This window comes from Chiloscyllium plagiosum, chromosome 15, assembly GCF_004010195.1.
Source record: "Chiloscyllium plagiosum isolate BGI_BamShark_2017 chromosome 15, ASM401019v2, whole genome shotgun sequence".
Taxonomy (NCBI): Eukaryota; Metazoa; Chordata; class Chondrichthyes; order Orectolobiformes; family Hemiscylliidae; genus Chiloscyllium; species Chiloscyllium plagiosum.
The window spans coordinates 30,844,997-30,859,487 of NC_057724.1; the positions used below are offsets into that span (position 1 = coordinate 30,844,997).

Sequence of the window (14,491 nt, forward strand, 5' to 3'; positions counted from 1 at the left end):
CACACCCACCCACCCACCCCCACAGAGAAATGACCCTGTCTATTTACCCTATCCATGTTCCTTGTCACCCTTCACCCTCCTGATGCTCCAGGGAAAATGTCCCCAGCCTATTCAGCCTCTCCCTGCAGCTCAAATCCTCCAACCCTGGCAATATGCTTGTAAATCTTTTCTGAACCCTTTCAAGTTACACAACGCCAGAATTGCACACAATGATCCAAAAGTGGGCTAACCAATGACCTGTACAGCCTCAACATGACCTCCCAACTCCTGTACTCAATGCTCTGTCCAATAAAAGAAAGCATACCAAACACCGCCTTCACTATCCTATCTACCTGCGACTCCACTTTGAATGAACTATGAACTTGCACTCCAAGGTCTCTTTCTTCAGCAACACTCCCCAGGGCCTTATCATTTAAGTGTACATATCCTGCTCTGATTTGCTTTTCCAAAATGCAGCACTTCACATTTATCTAAATTAAACTCCATCTGCCACTCATCAGCCCATTGGCCCATCTCATCAAGACCCCTTGAGGTCCTTGGTAATCTTCTTCACTATCCACTACACTTCCAATTTTGGTGTCATCTGCAAACTTACTAACTATACCTCCTATATTCACATCCAAATCATTTCTATAAATGACTAAAAGAAGTGGACCCAGCACCGATCCTTGTGGCACTCCATTAGTTACAGGCCTCCAGTCTGAAATCCCCTCTACCACTGTCTTCTACCTTCGAGCCAGTCCTGCATACAAATGGCTAGTTCTCCCTGTATTCCATGAAATCTAATGTTGCTGACCAGTCTACCATGGGGAACCTTGCCAAACGCGTTACTGGTCCATATGGATCACGTCTACCGCTTTGTGCTCATCATTCCTCTTTGTTACTTCTTCAAAAAACTCAATCAAGTTCATGAGACATGAGCTTGTACAATGAAATGTGAGTGGCCAGTTCTCCCAGGTCAGCTTTACTCTGGTTTGGAGAAAGTGAGGACTGCAGATACTGGAGATCAGACATTCCTGATGAAGAGCTTATGCTCAAAACATTGACTCTCCTGCTCCTCAGATGCTGCCTGACCGGCTGTGCGTTTCTAGCACTACCCTTTTTGACACGTTTCTCTGGTTTGGTTTGGTTTTAGCAAGCAATCAGTTTTTTTTTTAGGTTGCTGGTCAAAGAAACAGTTCCATGCTGATCCTGTCTCTCTTTGACATCTCTCCTGTAAGAACCTATGTTTGATTTTTAACTTTATTGCCAAAGGGGTGTTTATGGGGATGTTGCAGATATTTGGAATAGCATGATTAAGTTGCAATAGAGTCCATTGGGTTTTCAGCGAGGTTGTTATTGTGTATTTTGTTTCTTTTGTTTGTGTTTCATTTGGTACTCTGTAAATAAATTCTGTTTTGTTTAAAACAGAGGGATTTTGACCATCTGCATCACTCCTGGAATATTCACTGTACAGCTGCTTAAAACACCTAGAAAAGTCAGGGTTGAAAACTCTGGCACTGGAAGAGCACAACAGGTCAGGCAGGATCAGAGGAGCAGGAGAGTTGACGTTTCGGGCATAAGCCTTTTATCAAGAATTTTGTGGTGGGGAGCGGAAGCAGGCTGAGAGATAAATAGGAGGATTGGGGTAGGGCTGGGGGAATGTAGCTGGGAAGGCGATAGGTTGATGCAGGTGGGGGGTGATGGTGATAGGTCAGAGGGGAGGGTGGAGGGGATAGGTGGGAAGGAAGTTGGATAGATAGGACAGTTCAAGAAGACTGTGCTGAGTTGGAGGGTTGGATCTGGGATGAGATGGGGGAGGGGAGAAGAGGAAACTGCTGAAGTTGATGTTGATGCCTTGTGGTTGGAAGGTCTCATGGCAGAAGGTGAGGCGTTCTTCCTCCAGATGTCAGGTGGCTTGAATTTGGTGGTGGAGGAGGCCCAGGATTTGCATGTTCTTGGCAGAGTGGGAGGGGGAGTTGAAGTGGTTTGCAATAGGGCGGTGGTGTTGTTTAGTGTATGTATCCCAGAGATGTTCCCTGAAACGTTCCATGAGTTGGCATCCTGTCTCCCCAGTTTACAGGAGACCACATTGAGAGCAGTGTACACAGCAGGTGAAGTGTTTGGATTGCAGGAAAATCTCTGCCAGATGTGGAAGGATCCTCTGAGGCCTTGGACGGAGATAACCTCGCAGCGCTTAAACTCAATCCCCCTGCTAATGAAAGTCAACATACCAAACACCTTCTTAACAACCCTGTCAACCTGGGGTGGCAACTTGTCAGGATTTATGGACATGGACCCCAAGATTCCTCTGTTCCTCCATGCTGCCAAGAATGCTGCCTTTAGCCCTGTATTTTTTTAATTCAAATTCGACCTTCCAAAGTGAATGACTTTTCACATTTCTTCACATTGAACTCCATTGGCCATTTATCAGCCCAGTTCTGCATCATGTCAATGTCTCGTTGCAACCCACAACAGCCCTCCACACCGTCCACAACTCCACTAACCTTCATGTCATCAGCAAACTTACAAGCCACCCTTCCACTTCCTCATCCAAGTCATCTATAAAAATCATAAAGTGCAGAAATCCCAGAACTGATCCCTGTGGAACACCACTGGTTACCGAGCTCCAGGCTGAAAATTTCCATCTATCACCACCCTCTGTCTTCTGTGGGCCAGCCAATTCTGTATCCAGACAGACCAGTTTCCCTGTATCCCATGCCTCCTTATTTCTGAACGAGCGTACCACGGGGAACCTTATCAAACACCTTGCTGAAATCCATGTACACCACGTCCACTGCTCTACCTTCTTCAACGTGATTTTGTCACATCCTCAAAGAATTCCATAAGGTTTGTGAGGCATGACCTGCCCCTCTCAAAGCCATACTGACTGTCTCTAATCAAACTATGGTTTTCCAAGTAATTGTAAATCCTGTCTCTTAGAATCCTCTACAATACTTTGCCTACCACTAACACAAGACTGACTGGTCTGTAATTCCCAGGATTGTCCTATTCACTGTCTTGAGCAAGGGAATGACATTTGCCACCCTCCAAACATGTGGTACTACTCCAGTGGACAGGGACACAAAGATCATCGCCATAGACTCAGCAATCTCTTCCCTTGTTTCCTATAGTAACCTAGAGTATATCCCATCCTGCCCAGGGGATTTATCTATCTTTATCATTTTCAAAGGTTTCAGCACACCCTCCTTCCTAACATCAACCTGTTCTAGCATATCAGTCTGTTTCATGCTGTCCTCACAAACATCAAGGTGCCTCTCAGTAGTGAATACTGAAGCAAAGTATTCATTGTGGACCTCCCCTCCTTCCTCCAGGCACAATTTCCCTCTACTATCCCTGATTGGCCCTACCCTCAGTCTGGTCATCCTCTTGTTCCTCACATAAGTGTAGAACATCTTAGGGTTTTCTTTAATCCTACCCGCTAAAGCTTTTTCATGCCCCCTTCTAGCTCTCCTAAGTCCTTTCTTCAGTTCCTTCCTGGCTACCTTGTAACCCTTGAAAGCCTTACCTGATCCTTGTCTCCTCAATCCTAGGTAAGCTTCCTTCTTCCTCTCGACTACATGTTTCATATCACTTGTCACCCAAGGTTCTTTCAACTAACCAATCCCTTCCTTGCCTCAGTGGGACAAGCCTGTCCAGCACTATTAGCAGGTGATTCCTAAACAACCTCCACATTTCTGTTGTGCATTTCCTTAAGAACATCTGTTCCCAATTTATGCACCCCAGTTTCTGTCTAATAGCATTGTAATTCCCCCTCCCCCACTTAAATACTTTCCCATACCATCTGCTCCCGTCCTTCTCCATGGGTATAGTAGAGGTCGAGTTGTGATCACTATCACCGAAATGCTTTCCCAGAAGATCTGACACCTGGCATGGTTCATTGCCAAGCACCAAATCTAATATGGCCTCCGCTCTAGTCAGCCTATCTACATATTGCATCAGGAACCCTTCCTAGACACACCTGACAAAAACTGCTCCATCCATTTTGAGGGCATTTGGCCTTCTTCAACCTTCTGGTCATATTCTGCAGCCTCTAAGTGACACGTGCTACACCATCTTTACTGCTGTCCCCTTAAAAACCCACATTCTTACTCAGTCCCCACCCTGCTGGAAACAACACCTTCAACTACTCCCAATGAAGTGCCTATGCTGGAGCCCACCTGCTCGCTCCCTTTCCACCCCAACAAGTCCAGCTGGGCCTAGCACTAATTAAACTGATTTTTATATTTTTCAGACAGGTACATGAATGGGTAGATATGGAGGGATATGGACCAAATGCAGGCAAATGGGACTAATTTAATTGTGAAAACTGGGTAGCGTGGGCAAGTTGTGCTGAAAGGCCTTTTTCCATGCTGTAGACCTCTGACTACATTGGATAGGCATATGGAGGATAGTGGGCTGGTGTAGGTTAGATGGGCTTGGATCGGTGCAACATCGAGGGCCAAAAGGCCTGTACTGCGCTGTATTTTTCTATGTTCTATGACTCTATAGATTGTAATTTTGGTGAGAATAATCGCTTGTAGGTAAATGAGTAATTTTGGAGTATTACCATTCATCAAGTCTATTCTGATGATAATCTGCTATCTGGGCCATGTGCTTCTGTCACTAACTGTGTATTCTTGCTACCAGCTTCACCTTTTCTCTTTGGTATTTTTCTGAGGCTGAAGAAAACTGTTCAAACTTTAGTGTCTTGTTTCACCCTCAGGTGAGCTTTCTACTACATATCCCTATAACTCAATTGCCCAATTCCACTTTTCTAACATTGCTCAACTCCATGTCCTTGCCTTTTCTACAGTTGAAATGCCCAATTATGACTTTGTTACTTTTAGACTTGGCTATTCTGACACACTCCTGGTTTGTCTCCCTAATTCTATGTCTTAACACATGCCAAGTTCTGTTCATCCATCTTTCCTTTGCTTGGTAACTTACATTTATTCCCAGCTAGGCAATGTCAATATTTTAAAATTATCATCCATGCTTTCAAATTCTCCCAAGGCCACCTCTCTCCCCCCGTCTCATACATGCAAGGCATGCTGGCCTCATATGAGCACTTTCAATATTAATCATTCCACAGTGCTGCCATGCTTCAGCTGCCAAGGTCCTAAGCCCTGAGTTCCTTCTGAAATGCCTCTTCATGTCTTTCATACTTTAAGCTGTTCCTTTGTTTAACAAAGCCATTGGTCAATAGGGCTTAGTGTGTCACTTTTTAAAAAAAAACACTTGTTCAAGTGGGTTGGGGCATTTTATTATGCAAAATGTGCTGTATAAAAATGTTCTTGGTGGATTTAGGAATTTTAAAGTAAGGTTCATAGGAGAGTCTGAGACAAAGGGTCAAAAACTTTGAGTCTGGTCATTTGGGAGTGAAGTTAGAAAACACTGCAAAAATATGGAACTTTCTTCCACAAAAAAATACAGCAGATTGCTTAATAATTTTTAAATTTGAGAGTGACAGAATTTTTAACAGTGAGGGATAGCAAACCAAAACTCATAGGTGGTGTTACGATAAAGATCATTGAGTGGGAAAAGCTTTTCTGCTCCATGTACTTGTCAGTTTCTCATTGAAAACTGCTAACTTTGCAGCTTGTAACATGTTCAAAATGGCTAAGACAGTAGATTCTAAAGAAACCATATCAGTATGTTAATAGATGAAGTCCTTGACACAATAGTGCCTTTTTAAGCAAACAAAAGGATGAGGACAAGGATAAGGAACCATATCTCAGCACCGTTTATCATCACAGTTTGAAATCACAGTTGTTAAAGCAAACCACTCAAATGTTTATAAGAACCTGATTCACAACTGGCACTAGTGCCATTGGGTATGAATCTAAGCAAAAGATGCTCCAAAGCTGGGAGGATCAAGTTGATTTTTAACCTTCTCTGCCAAAACTTGAATCACTGTGAGCAGGTAGCGAGTGGAGTCGAGGACCTCTCAGGGCAAAGAGGGAGAAATTGGTGCAGAATTGTTAGGTTGTTCCTAATTCTTCCTAAACTTTTACCAGAGCTGAATAAAAACAGACATAAAATGTTGTCTGGCCGTTGTTAGCAATGAATGAGATGAATGGCCACAGTGAATCTGTACAGAACTAAAAATGGAATATTAAATTAGTCTCAGAGAAAATATGGTGAGGAACTTCTAGCAGCAAGTCTACTTAATATTTTGTGAGAGGAAGAACTCCTACCACTGTTACTGTGTGTCTTGGAGGTCGGAACACCTTTAAGTTACTTAATCTCCATGATTTAGGTTCTCATTGATCAGGGAATTTTTATTTTAATATTAACTAGCTTTTCAACTTTTTTTTTCTATTCGAATACAAACTTCCTTCACAGACAACTTTACACTTATAATTGTAGTAAAAGTTGCAACAAAGCATATCTTTGGGAATTAAAAAAAAATTCTTCCTCACCTTTTTCTTGTCAATATACAGGAAATGATTGATGAAGCAGATCGAGACGGAGATGGGGAAGTCAATGAACAAGAGTTCCTTCGAATCATGAAGAAGACCAGTTTATATTAATATATTGTTTATCGCATGTTGCTTGTGTTTCTTTCTTTTGCTCTGATGCCTGCTTACTGAACAATAGGGCTGAAAATGTGTTGCTGGAAAAGCGCAGCAGGTCAGGCAGCATCCAAGGAACAGGAGAATCGACGTTTCGGGCATAAGCCCTTCTTCAGGAAGGGCTTATGCCCGAAACGTCAATTCTCCTGTTCCTTGGATGCTGCCTGACCTGCTGCGCTTTTCCAGCAACACATTTTCAGCTCTGATCTCCAGCATCTGCAGTCCTCACTTTCGCCTACTGAACAATAGGACAGTGGATAAAGGCAACCTTAACCTGATGATGATAATGGAAGAGAAGATTGAATGTCTGTCCATTGCGGACAAGAGGAGGAAGCTGGTTACTTCACTAAGTTGTATTTTACCTTCTTTATTAACCATTATGTTTATAGGACTGGGACATAGAAGTGATCTTAAAAAGATGTTTGTCATTCTTATTTGTATGGCTGTAAACATGGTACCTTTATTATCTTTTTGCAAAGCAATTTTAACTTCTCCATGACTTCATTCACTATGAAGAAGTCTGTTTGTATTGTTCAGCTTATGAGCATGTTTAGTATGTTTTACATTTTCAGTGAACTAGTTTAGATTCCTAGTTCTACTCAAGCTATATAAAGAAATTGAGATCATGAAGTTGGAATAAAGACAGCTCCTACTAAGTGGGAGCTGTGCAACAACTTATTTAGAATAAAAATTTAGAATATGGATTTCGTAAATCAAGTTGGATTAAATTTATTGAAAGTCATCAACTCTGTCAAAGAATCTTAGGTTTTCGGTACACAGGCAAGTTGCTGTGATACGATTGAATGGTTAAACAATGAGACTAAAGGGATAATTTTCATCCCTAAGATAAGTGGATTTGGATCAGGTGAGAAGTTATAAATTGAAAATTTTCAAACACAACCAATTCATTGAGAATCCATTCAGTTCTGATTTTAGTGCAAGCAGGATGTGGCAAAGGAAGAAGATTTTTAGGTGGCTTGTGCCTTTTTTAAACCAATTTTTGGGGCCTCGAAAACCCAGGAAGACATGTAAATTAGCAGGGTAGATTCATAAGGTAAATACACTAACAGCATGTTTTGTTCTGCCTGGAGGTGTAGAGAAGTTTCTGCACTGTAGTGAATAACATCACCAAAGCAAGATTTATTGTGCAGAGGTGCAAAATGTTTTAAAGTGTCATATCTGAAGCACGTTTCTACTATTGGATTATGGCAATTCTACTGGAGGCGGAACTACATTCAAAGAATAGAAACTATAGGAAATTTTCTACTGCACCATGATAGCAATTACACCTTGTATTAGATGTCATAATTTTAATTTGTAAATTCCAATTCATTGGACTTTTATTTAAGGATATAGAATCTCGACTTTTTTGTTTCCCTTTTCTCCCTACAATATTTTGATGAAAGATTCTGCATGGAGGTTTGCTCGCAGAGCTGGAAGGTTCATGTTCAGACGTTTCATCACCATACTAGGTAACATCTTCAGTGAACCTCTGAACGAAGCATTGCTGATGATTCCTGCTTTCCATTTATATGTTTTGGTTTCTTTGGGTTGGCGATGTCATTTCCTATGGTGATGTAATTTTTTGTTCTTTCTCTCAGGGGTGGTAAAATCGGGTCCAGTCAATGTGTTTGTTGATAGAGTTCCGGTTGGAATGCTATGCTTCTAGGAATTCTTGTGCATGTCTCTGTTTGGCTTGGATGGATGTGCTGTCCCAGTCGAAGTAGTGTCCTTCCTCATCTGTATGTAAGGGTATTATTGAGAGAGGGTCATGTCGTTTTGTGGCTAGTTGATGTTCATGTCTCCTGGTAGCTAGTTTTCTGCCCGTTTGTCCAATGTAGTGTTTGTTACAGTCCTTGCATGATATTTTGTAAATGACATTAGTTTTTCTTTTTGTCTGTATAGGGTCTTTCAAGTTCATTAGCTGTTGTTTTAGTGTGTTGATGGGTTTGTGGGCTACCATAATGCCAAGTGGTTTGAGTAGTCTGGCAGTCATTTCTAAGATGTCTTTGATGTAGGGGAGAGTGGCTGAGATTTCTGAATGCATTTTGTCTACTTGTTTGGGTTTGTTGCTGAGAAATCGGCGAACTGTGTTCGATGGGTACCTGTTCTTTTTGAATACATTGTATAGGTGATTTTCCTCTGCTCTGTGTAGTTCCTCTGTGCTGCAGTGTGTGGTGACTGATTGGAATAATGTTCTGATGCAGCTTCGTTTGTGGGTGTTGGGATGGTTGCTTCTGTCGTTCAATGTTTGGTCCGTATGTTGTTTTCCTGTAGACGCTGGTTTGAAGTCCCCCATTGGCTTTTTGCTCTACTGTGACATCTAGGAATGGCAGTTTGTTGTTGATTTCCTCCTCTTTAGTGAATTTTATGCCAGTAAGGGTATTATTGATGGTCTTGAAGGTTTCCTCTAACTTGTTTCGTTTAGTGATTACAAAGTTGTCATTCCACGTAGCGGACCCAAGGTTTGGGTTGGATGGTTGGCAGAGCCAATGGGAAACTTCAAACCAGCGTCTACAGGTAAATAACATACACAAACGAAGCTGCAACAGAACATTATTCCAACGAGCCATCACACACTGCAACACAGAGGAACTACGCAGAGCAGAGGAAAATCACCAATACAGTGTATTCAAAAAGAATAGGTACCCAATGAACACAGTCTGCCAATTTCTCAGCAAAAAACCCAAACAAGCAGACAAAACACACCCAGAAATCCTAGCCACTCTCCCCTACATCAAAGACATCTCGGAAATGACTGCCAGACTACTCAGATCCCTTGGCATCATGGTAGCCCACAAACCCACCAACACACTAAAACAACAGCTAATGAACTTGAAAGACCCTATACAGACAAAAAGAAAAACTGTCATTTACAAAATATCATGTAAGAACTGTAACAAACACTACATTGGACAAACAGGCAGAAAACTAGCCACCAGGATACACGAACATCAGCTAGCCACAAAACAACATGACCCTCTCTCAATAATACCCTTACATACAGATGAGGAAGGATACCACTTCGACTGGGACAGCACATCCATCCTAGGTCAAGCCAAACAGAGACACGCACGAGAATTCCTCGAAGCATAGAGTTCCGGTTGGAATGCTATCAACAAATATGTTGACTTGGACCTGATCTACCACCCCCTGAGAAAAAGAACAAGACGTGACATCACCCACCCAAAGAAATCCAAACATATAAATAGAAAGCAGGAATCATCAGCAATGCTTCATCCGGAGACTCACTGAAGATGTTACCTAGTATGGTGACCGAAATTTCTGAACGTGAACCTTCCAGCTCAGCGACCAACCTACAACCAGAAACTCAACCTGAGCAACAAGTCTTCTCAAAACTCGTTGATGAAAGATTATTAAAATTACAGGCTTTTTGAATCATGTGACAAAAACATTGTGTAACCTTTATTTAACTTTAAATGATTTTCATCTTTGTATCTTGCATGTTTAATCTTCTAATAAAAGACAAGCATTGCATTTGGAAAAATTATTCTGCAGCCAAGAGTATTTAATTTGTATAATAGTTATTGGTTTAATCTGAGAGCGTGAAATTCCTTCAGTTGAGTCTACTGTGTTACTTGCTTTATTTCTGCTGTAGATATATATTTTGACAGCACAGAGAATCCCACAATAAACCTGTTAACCAAAAATGATGCTTACAGTCATGAGTAATGTAAGTATTGTAATGCTAAACCAGAAAGGAACATTTACCAGACCTAATTAATGATTTTTGTACACATTTTTATGACACTGATTTTCAATTAACAATCATTCACCATTTGCTATTTGGAGTTCCCATTGTCATGTTAGAAAGGGTCTTGTTTATGTTTTCTAAAATGATAAGGACATCAGACTTATTGACAAGAATTTTCTCTCTAGTTCTCTTGTTTGGGAACCTTGGTTATGTCATTTGAATAGGATCGCCACAAAATATCTGCGTGTTAATGTTATCAATCATGAGAATCCCTGAGGAAAATCTTAGTGTGTCTGGCAACGCTAGCCTGCTGTCATTGTTGTGTTTACTGTGGTCAACTCCTAGTCTCTCTGAATGAGGAAAGTTTGGGTGTTTCGTTTTTGTTATTAGGTGAAGAAAGCTGCCTAATTGCCATGAACACAGTTGGCTGCTTAATTCCCACAGAGTAGGGCACTTCTTGTGATATTAATTCTTTTTGTCCTATGTATTGATAGAACAGCATTACACTGACATTTGGGTAATAAGGCATATCAACTTTGATCTGTTCTGAAAAAAGAGCCCTATTGGACTCAACATGTTAACTTTGTTTCTGTCTCCACAAATGCTGCCAGATTTGCTGAGTTTATCCAGCACCTTGTTTTTATTTTAGATTTCCAACAATTTGAGAGAATGAATGAATTATTGCTTGCCTCCTTGTTTCAGATTTTAATTCTGTGGATTAACGATGCCTTCTTGAGTCTCACGTGAGATGTGAGGTTACTGAGACTCAGTACAATGTCCCCATTTATTTTCTTCAACACTTAGCAGATCTGAATCTGTCTCCTGTTCTTTATTGGCTGCTTCTTTGCCTGTTGACGGCAGTGGTTCAAGAAGAACCGCTCACCACCATCTTCTCAAGGGCAACTAGGGACAGGCAACAAATGCTGATCAGGCAGTGACACCCACATGCCACAAATTAAAACAAAATGTCCTCAGATTGTACGTCCCACTTCAATAATTTGCCATTGATTCCAGACTAACTCAAAGCTAGGTTATGTCACAAATAGTTTCATTCTGTCCTTGTTTATATGTGCAAGTTGGAAAGTTATGATTTTTCTCATTTTATACATTTTTGCACTTAAAGGTAATTTTCCAATCAACTAAAGATGTCTTATTCACGCCATCACAGTTTAGTTAAATTGTTTTCCGCAAAATGGTCACCCAGCATGTGCTTTGTTTCCCCAATGTAGAGGAGACCACATTCTGAGCAATGAATACAGTAGACTATAGTGAAGTGCAGGTAAAGCACTGCTTCACCTGGAAGGTGCGTTTGGCGTCTTGGATAGCGAGGAGGGAGGAAGTAAATGGACAAGTATTACGTCTCTTGCGATTGCAGGGGAAGGTGGCTTGGGGGCTGTGGGACTGAAGGAGGGGTGGACCAGAGTGTCCCAAAGGCAACAGTCCCTGCGGAAGGCTGACAGGGGAGGGGTATGTGTGTCGAGTGGTGGCATCCCACTGAACGTGGCAGAAATGGTAGCTAGTGATCCTCTGGAAGTTGGTGGTAGGTGAGGACAAGGGTGACCTTCTAGCTGTTCTGGGAGGGGCTGAGGGTCGAAGTTGACATCATCAGAATACATGCTACGGAAACAGGAACTGAGAAAATGGGCAAAGTTATCTTTTCAGGTCAAGTTATCTTTTGGGAGTCAGTGGGTTTGTAGCCTATTCCCAGAAATAGAAACAGAGATGTTGAGAAAGGGAAAAGAGATGAACCATGTGAAGATGAGAGTGAAGTGAAAATTGTAAGTGAAATAGCTTTTAAACTCAGCTTTAAAAGAACACTCTAGGTACTCAGTTGCCTTTTCCCTTTACTCCCTGTTCCAGCAATACTTTCTTCCTACACAAGATGTTAATTAGTTTACTCATACATTGAGAGAGAATAAAAGAAGAATGGCCAAGAATTCTTATTTATTGCAGATTTGCAGTATGTATTTGCCACATTTTCTGTTGGGGTGGGGGGTGGCAGCAGTAAGCACTTGTTTGTTTTGATGCAACTGCAAGCAGCAGGAGCTTGCAATTCATTCCAAATAATTCGATAAATAGGAAATAGTGGCAGATCATTTGTGTGCGCCACAGACACCAGATGATGATTCAATTAAAACCTGACTGATGAACTATAATCAGCAGGTTGCTTAATATGACTGAGAATTAGTTGATTATCATAACAGACACCAGAGGGTACTCTTGCTATTGCACTGCACTGTTCATGCTCTATGAAGTATAGTATTTCATGGCTATTTTTCTTTACTTGTTGGAGTTGGTGAGTGGTCTTTATAGTTACACTTACTTCCAATGCAGACACTAAGTTGCATTTATATGAAAATGAATCTCATTGTAAAAGTTAATGACCTTACCAAAGGTAGCTAGTAGGAATTTTTGTAAGTGGTAACAGAGAGAGGTTTAACGAGTTTGGATAATACAGTTTCTCAGCAGTATCATTCAACATTTCTATAGTGAAAAGCAAAATTGAAAGTCTTATTTTTCTTTTACATTCATCTTGCTAGCTTGCAAAATCTGAGTTCCTCATCAGGAAAGCAGATTTCAAAATTAAACACTCCAATTCTTTCTCTCTATTTTTGTACATGTGAAAGCTAGCAACTGTATATTTGTGATTACAATAAAGAAAATTCACCATGAAACAAATTGCATGTACAGTACTAACTGTTAAGTACAAGGCAGCAATTTTTTTTAAGGTGACAACAGAGCAAATGGGGGCAAGCGATTTGAGAAAAAAAAAATCAAATAAGTACAGTTTTGCCTCCCTGTTTAAAAGAATTATTTCATTTCCCCGAATTACTGTGACTTACCCATAGAGACTTTTTTTTGCCTACTCTCAATTGCGCTTGAGAATGTGAAGGTGAGCTGTCATCTTGACCTGCTGATTTCCATTTGATTTAGGTACATCCACAATACCATTAGGGAGAAAGTTCCAGGATTTTAACCCAACAACAGTTAAGGACAGGCAATAAAATTCCAAATCAGAATGGTGAGTGACTTGGAGGGAAACTTAAAGGTGGTGGTGTTCCCATATATTTGTTACCTTTGTTCTTCTAAAATTGGTAGCTGTGGATTTGGAAGATGTTGTCTAAGAAGGCTTTGATGAATTTCTGCAGGGCAACTTGTGGATAATATGCAGTGCTGCTACTGAGCATCATTGGTAGAAGGATTGAATGTTTGTGGATGTGGTGCTAATTAAGCAACTGCTTTGTCCTGGATTGTGTCAAACTTCTTGAGTGATGTTGGGGCTGCATTCACTCATTGAAGTGAAGAGTATCCCATCATACTCCTGATTTGCACCTTGCATATGGTAGACAGGCTTCAGTGAGTCAGGAGGTGAGTTACTCACTGCAAGATTCCTAACAATTAACCTACTCTTGTAGCCACAGTATTTATGACTAGTCCACTTCACCCCCTACACCGATGAGGAATTGGAGACCTCCCACAGATGTAAAATGAACAGGTAGTAGTACCGCTAAGGTATCATAGAGAATTGTGGTTTGTTTGGCAAATTCCGATGGCTGGACATGTCAGTAAATACAAAACCTAAGTCTGAGTCAGGCTGCATTGTTACTGGCTACAGCTCCACAGGATGTAGTAAGATTGTGCAGAACCTGTCAAATTGTGGGAAACCCTAACCTGCTTTTGGACCTTCCCCAAATGTCAGCACAGGAATTATAGGGGTATAATTGAGCAGTGTTCAAAACAAAAGTGGGGGCACTGTATATCTTTACCACCTTGGATGTTGCTACTTATTTCCCAGAAGCTGTTCCCCTGAGACCCATAGCTCTATTCTTCCATATAATACAGTCAGCGACCTAAAAGTAATAGATAGAACATAGAACAATACAGCACAGAACAGGCCCTTCGGCCCACGATGTTGTGCCGAACGTTTGTCCGAGCTTAAGCACCCATCCATGTACCTATCCAGTTGCCGCTTAAAGGTCACCAAAGATTCTGACTCTACCACTCCCACAGGCAGCGCATTCCATGCCCCCACCACTCTCTGGGTAAAGAACCCACCCCTGACATCTCCTATATACCTTCCACCCTTCACCTTAAATTTACGTCCCCTTGTAACACTCTGTTGTACCAGGGGAAAAAGTCTCTGACTGTCTACTCTATCTATTCCTCTGATCATCTTATAAACCTCTAGCAAGTCACCCCTCATCCTTCGCCGTCCCAA

At 41.3% G+C, this 14,491-nt stretch overlaps 1 protein-coding gene across 1 annotated transcript in view; it reads left to right on the top strand.

Annotated features, from left to right (window-relative positions):
* LOC122557197 (caltractin-like) overlaps window positions 1-6,612 on the top strand; it is a 28,165-nt gene extending 21,553 nt beyond the window's left edge. Inside the window, exon 5 of the mRNA XM_043704621.1 lies at window positions 6,426-6,612. Coding sequence (XP_043560556.1) covers window positions 6,426-6,515 — 90 coding nt within the window. The 3' untranslated portion in view covers window positions 6,516-6,612. The remainder of the gene's footprint in view (window positions 1-6,425) is intronic.
* Window positions 6,613-14,491: the final 7,879 nt, after the last annotated feature.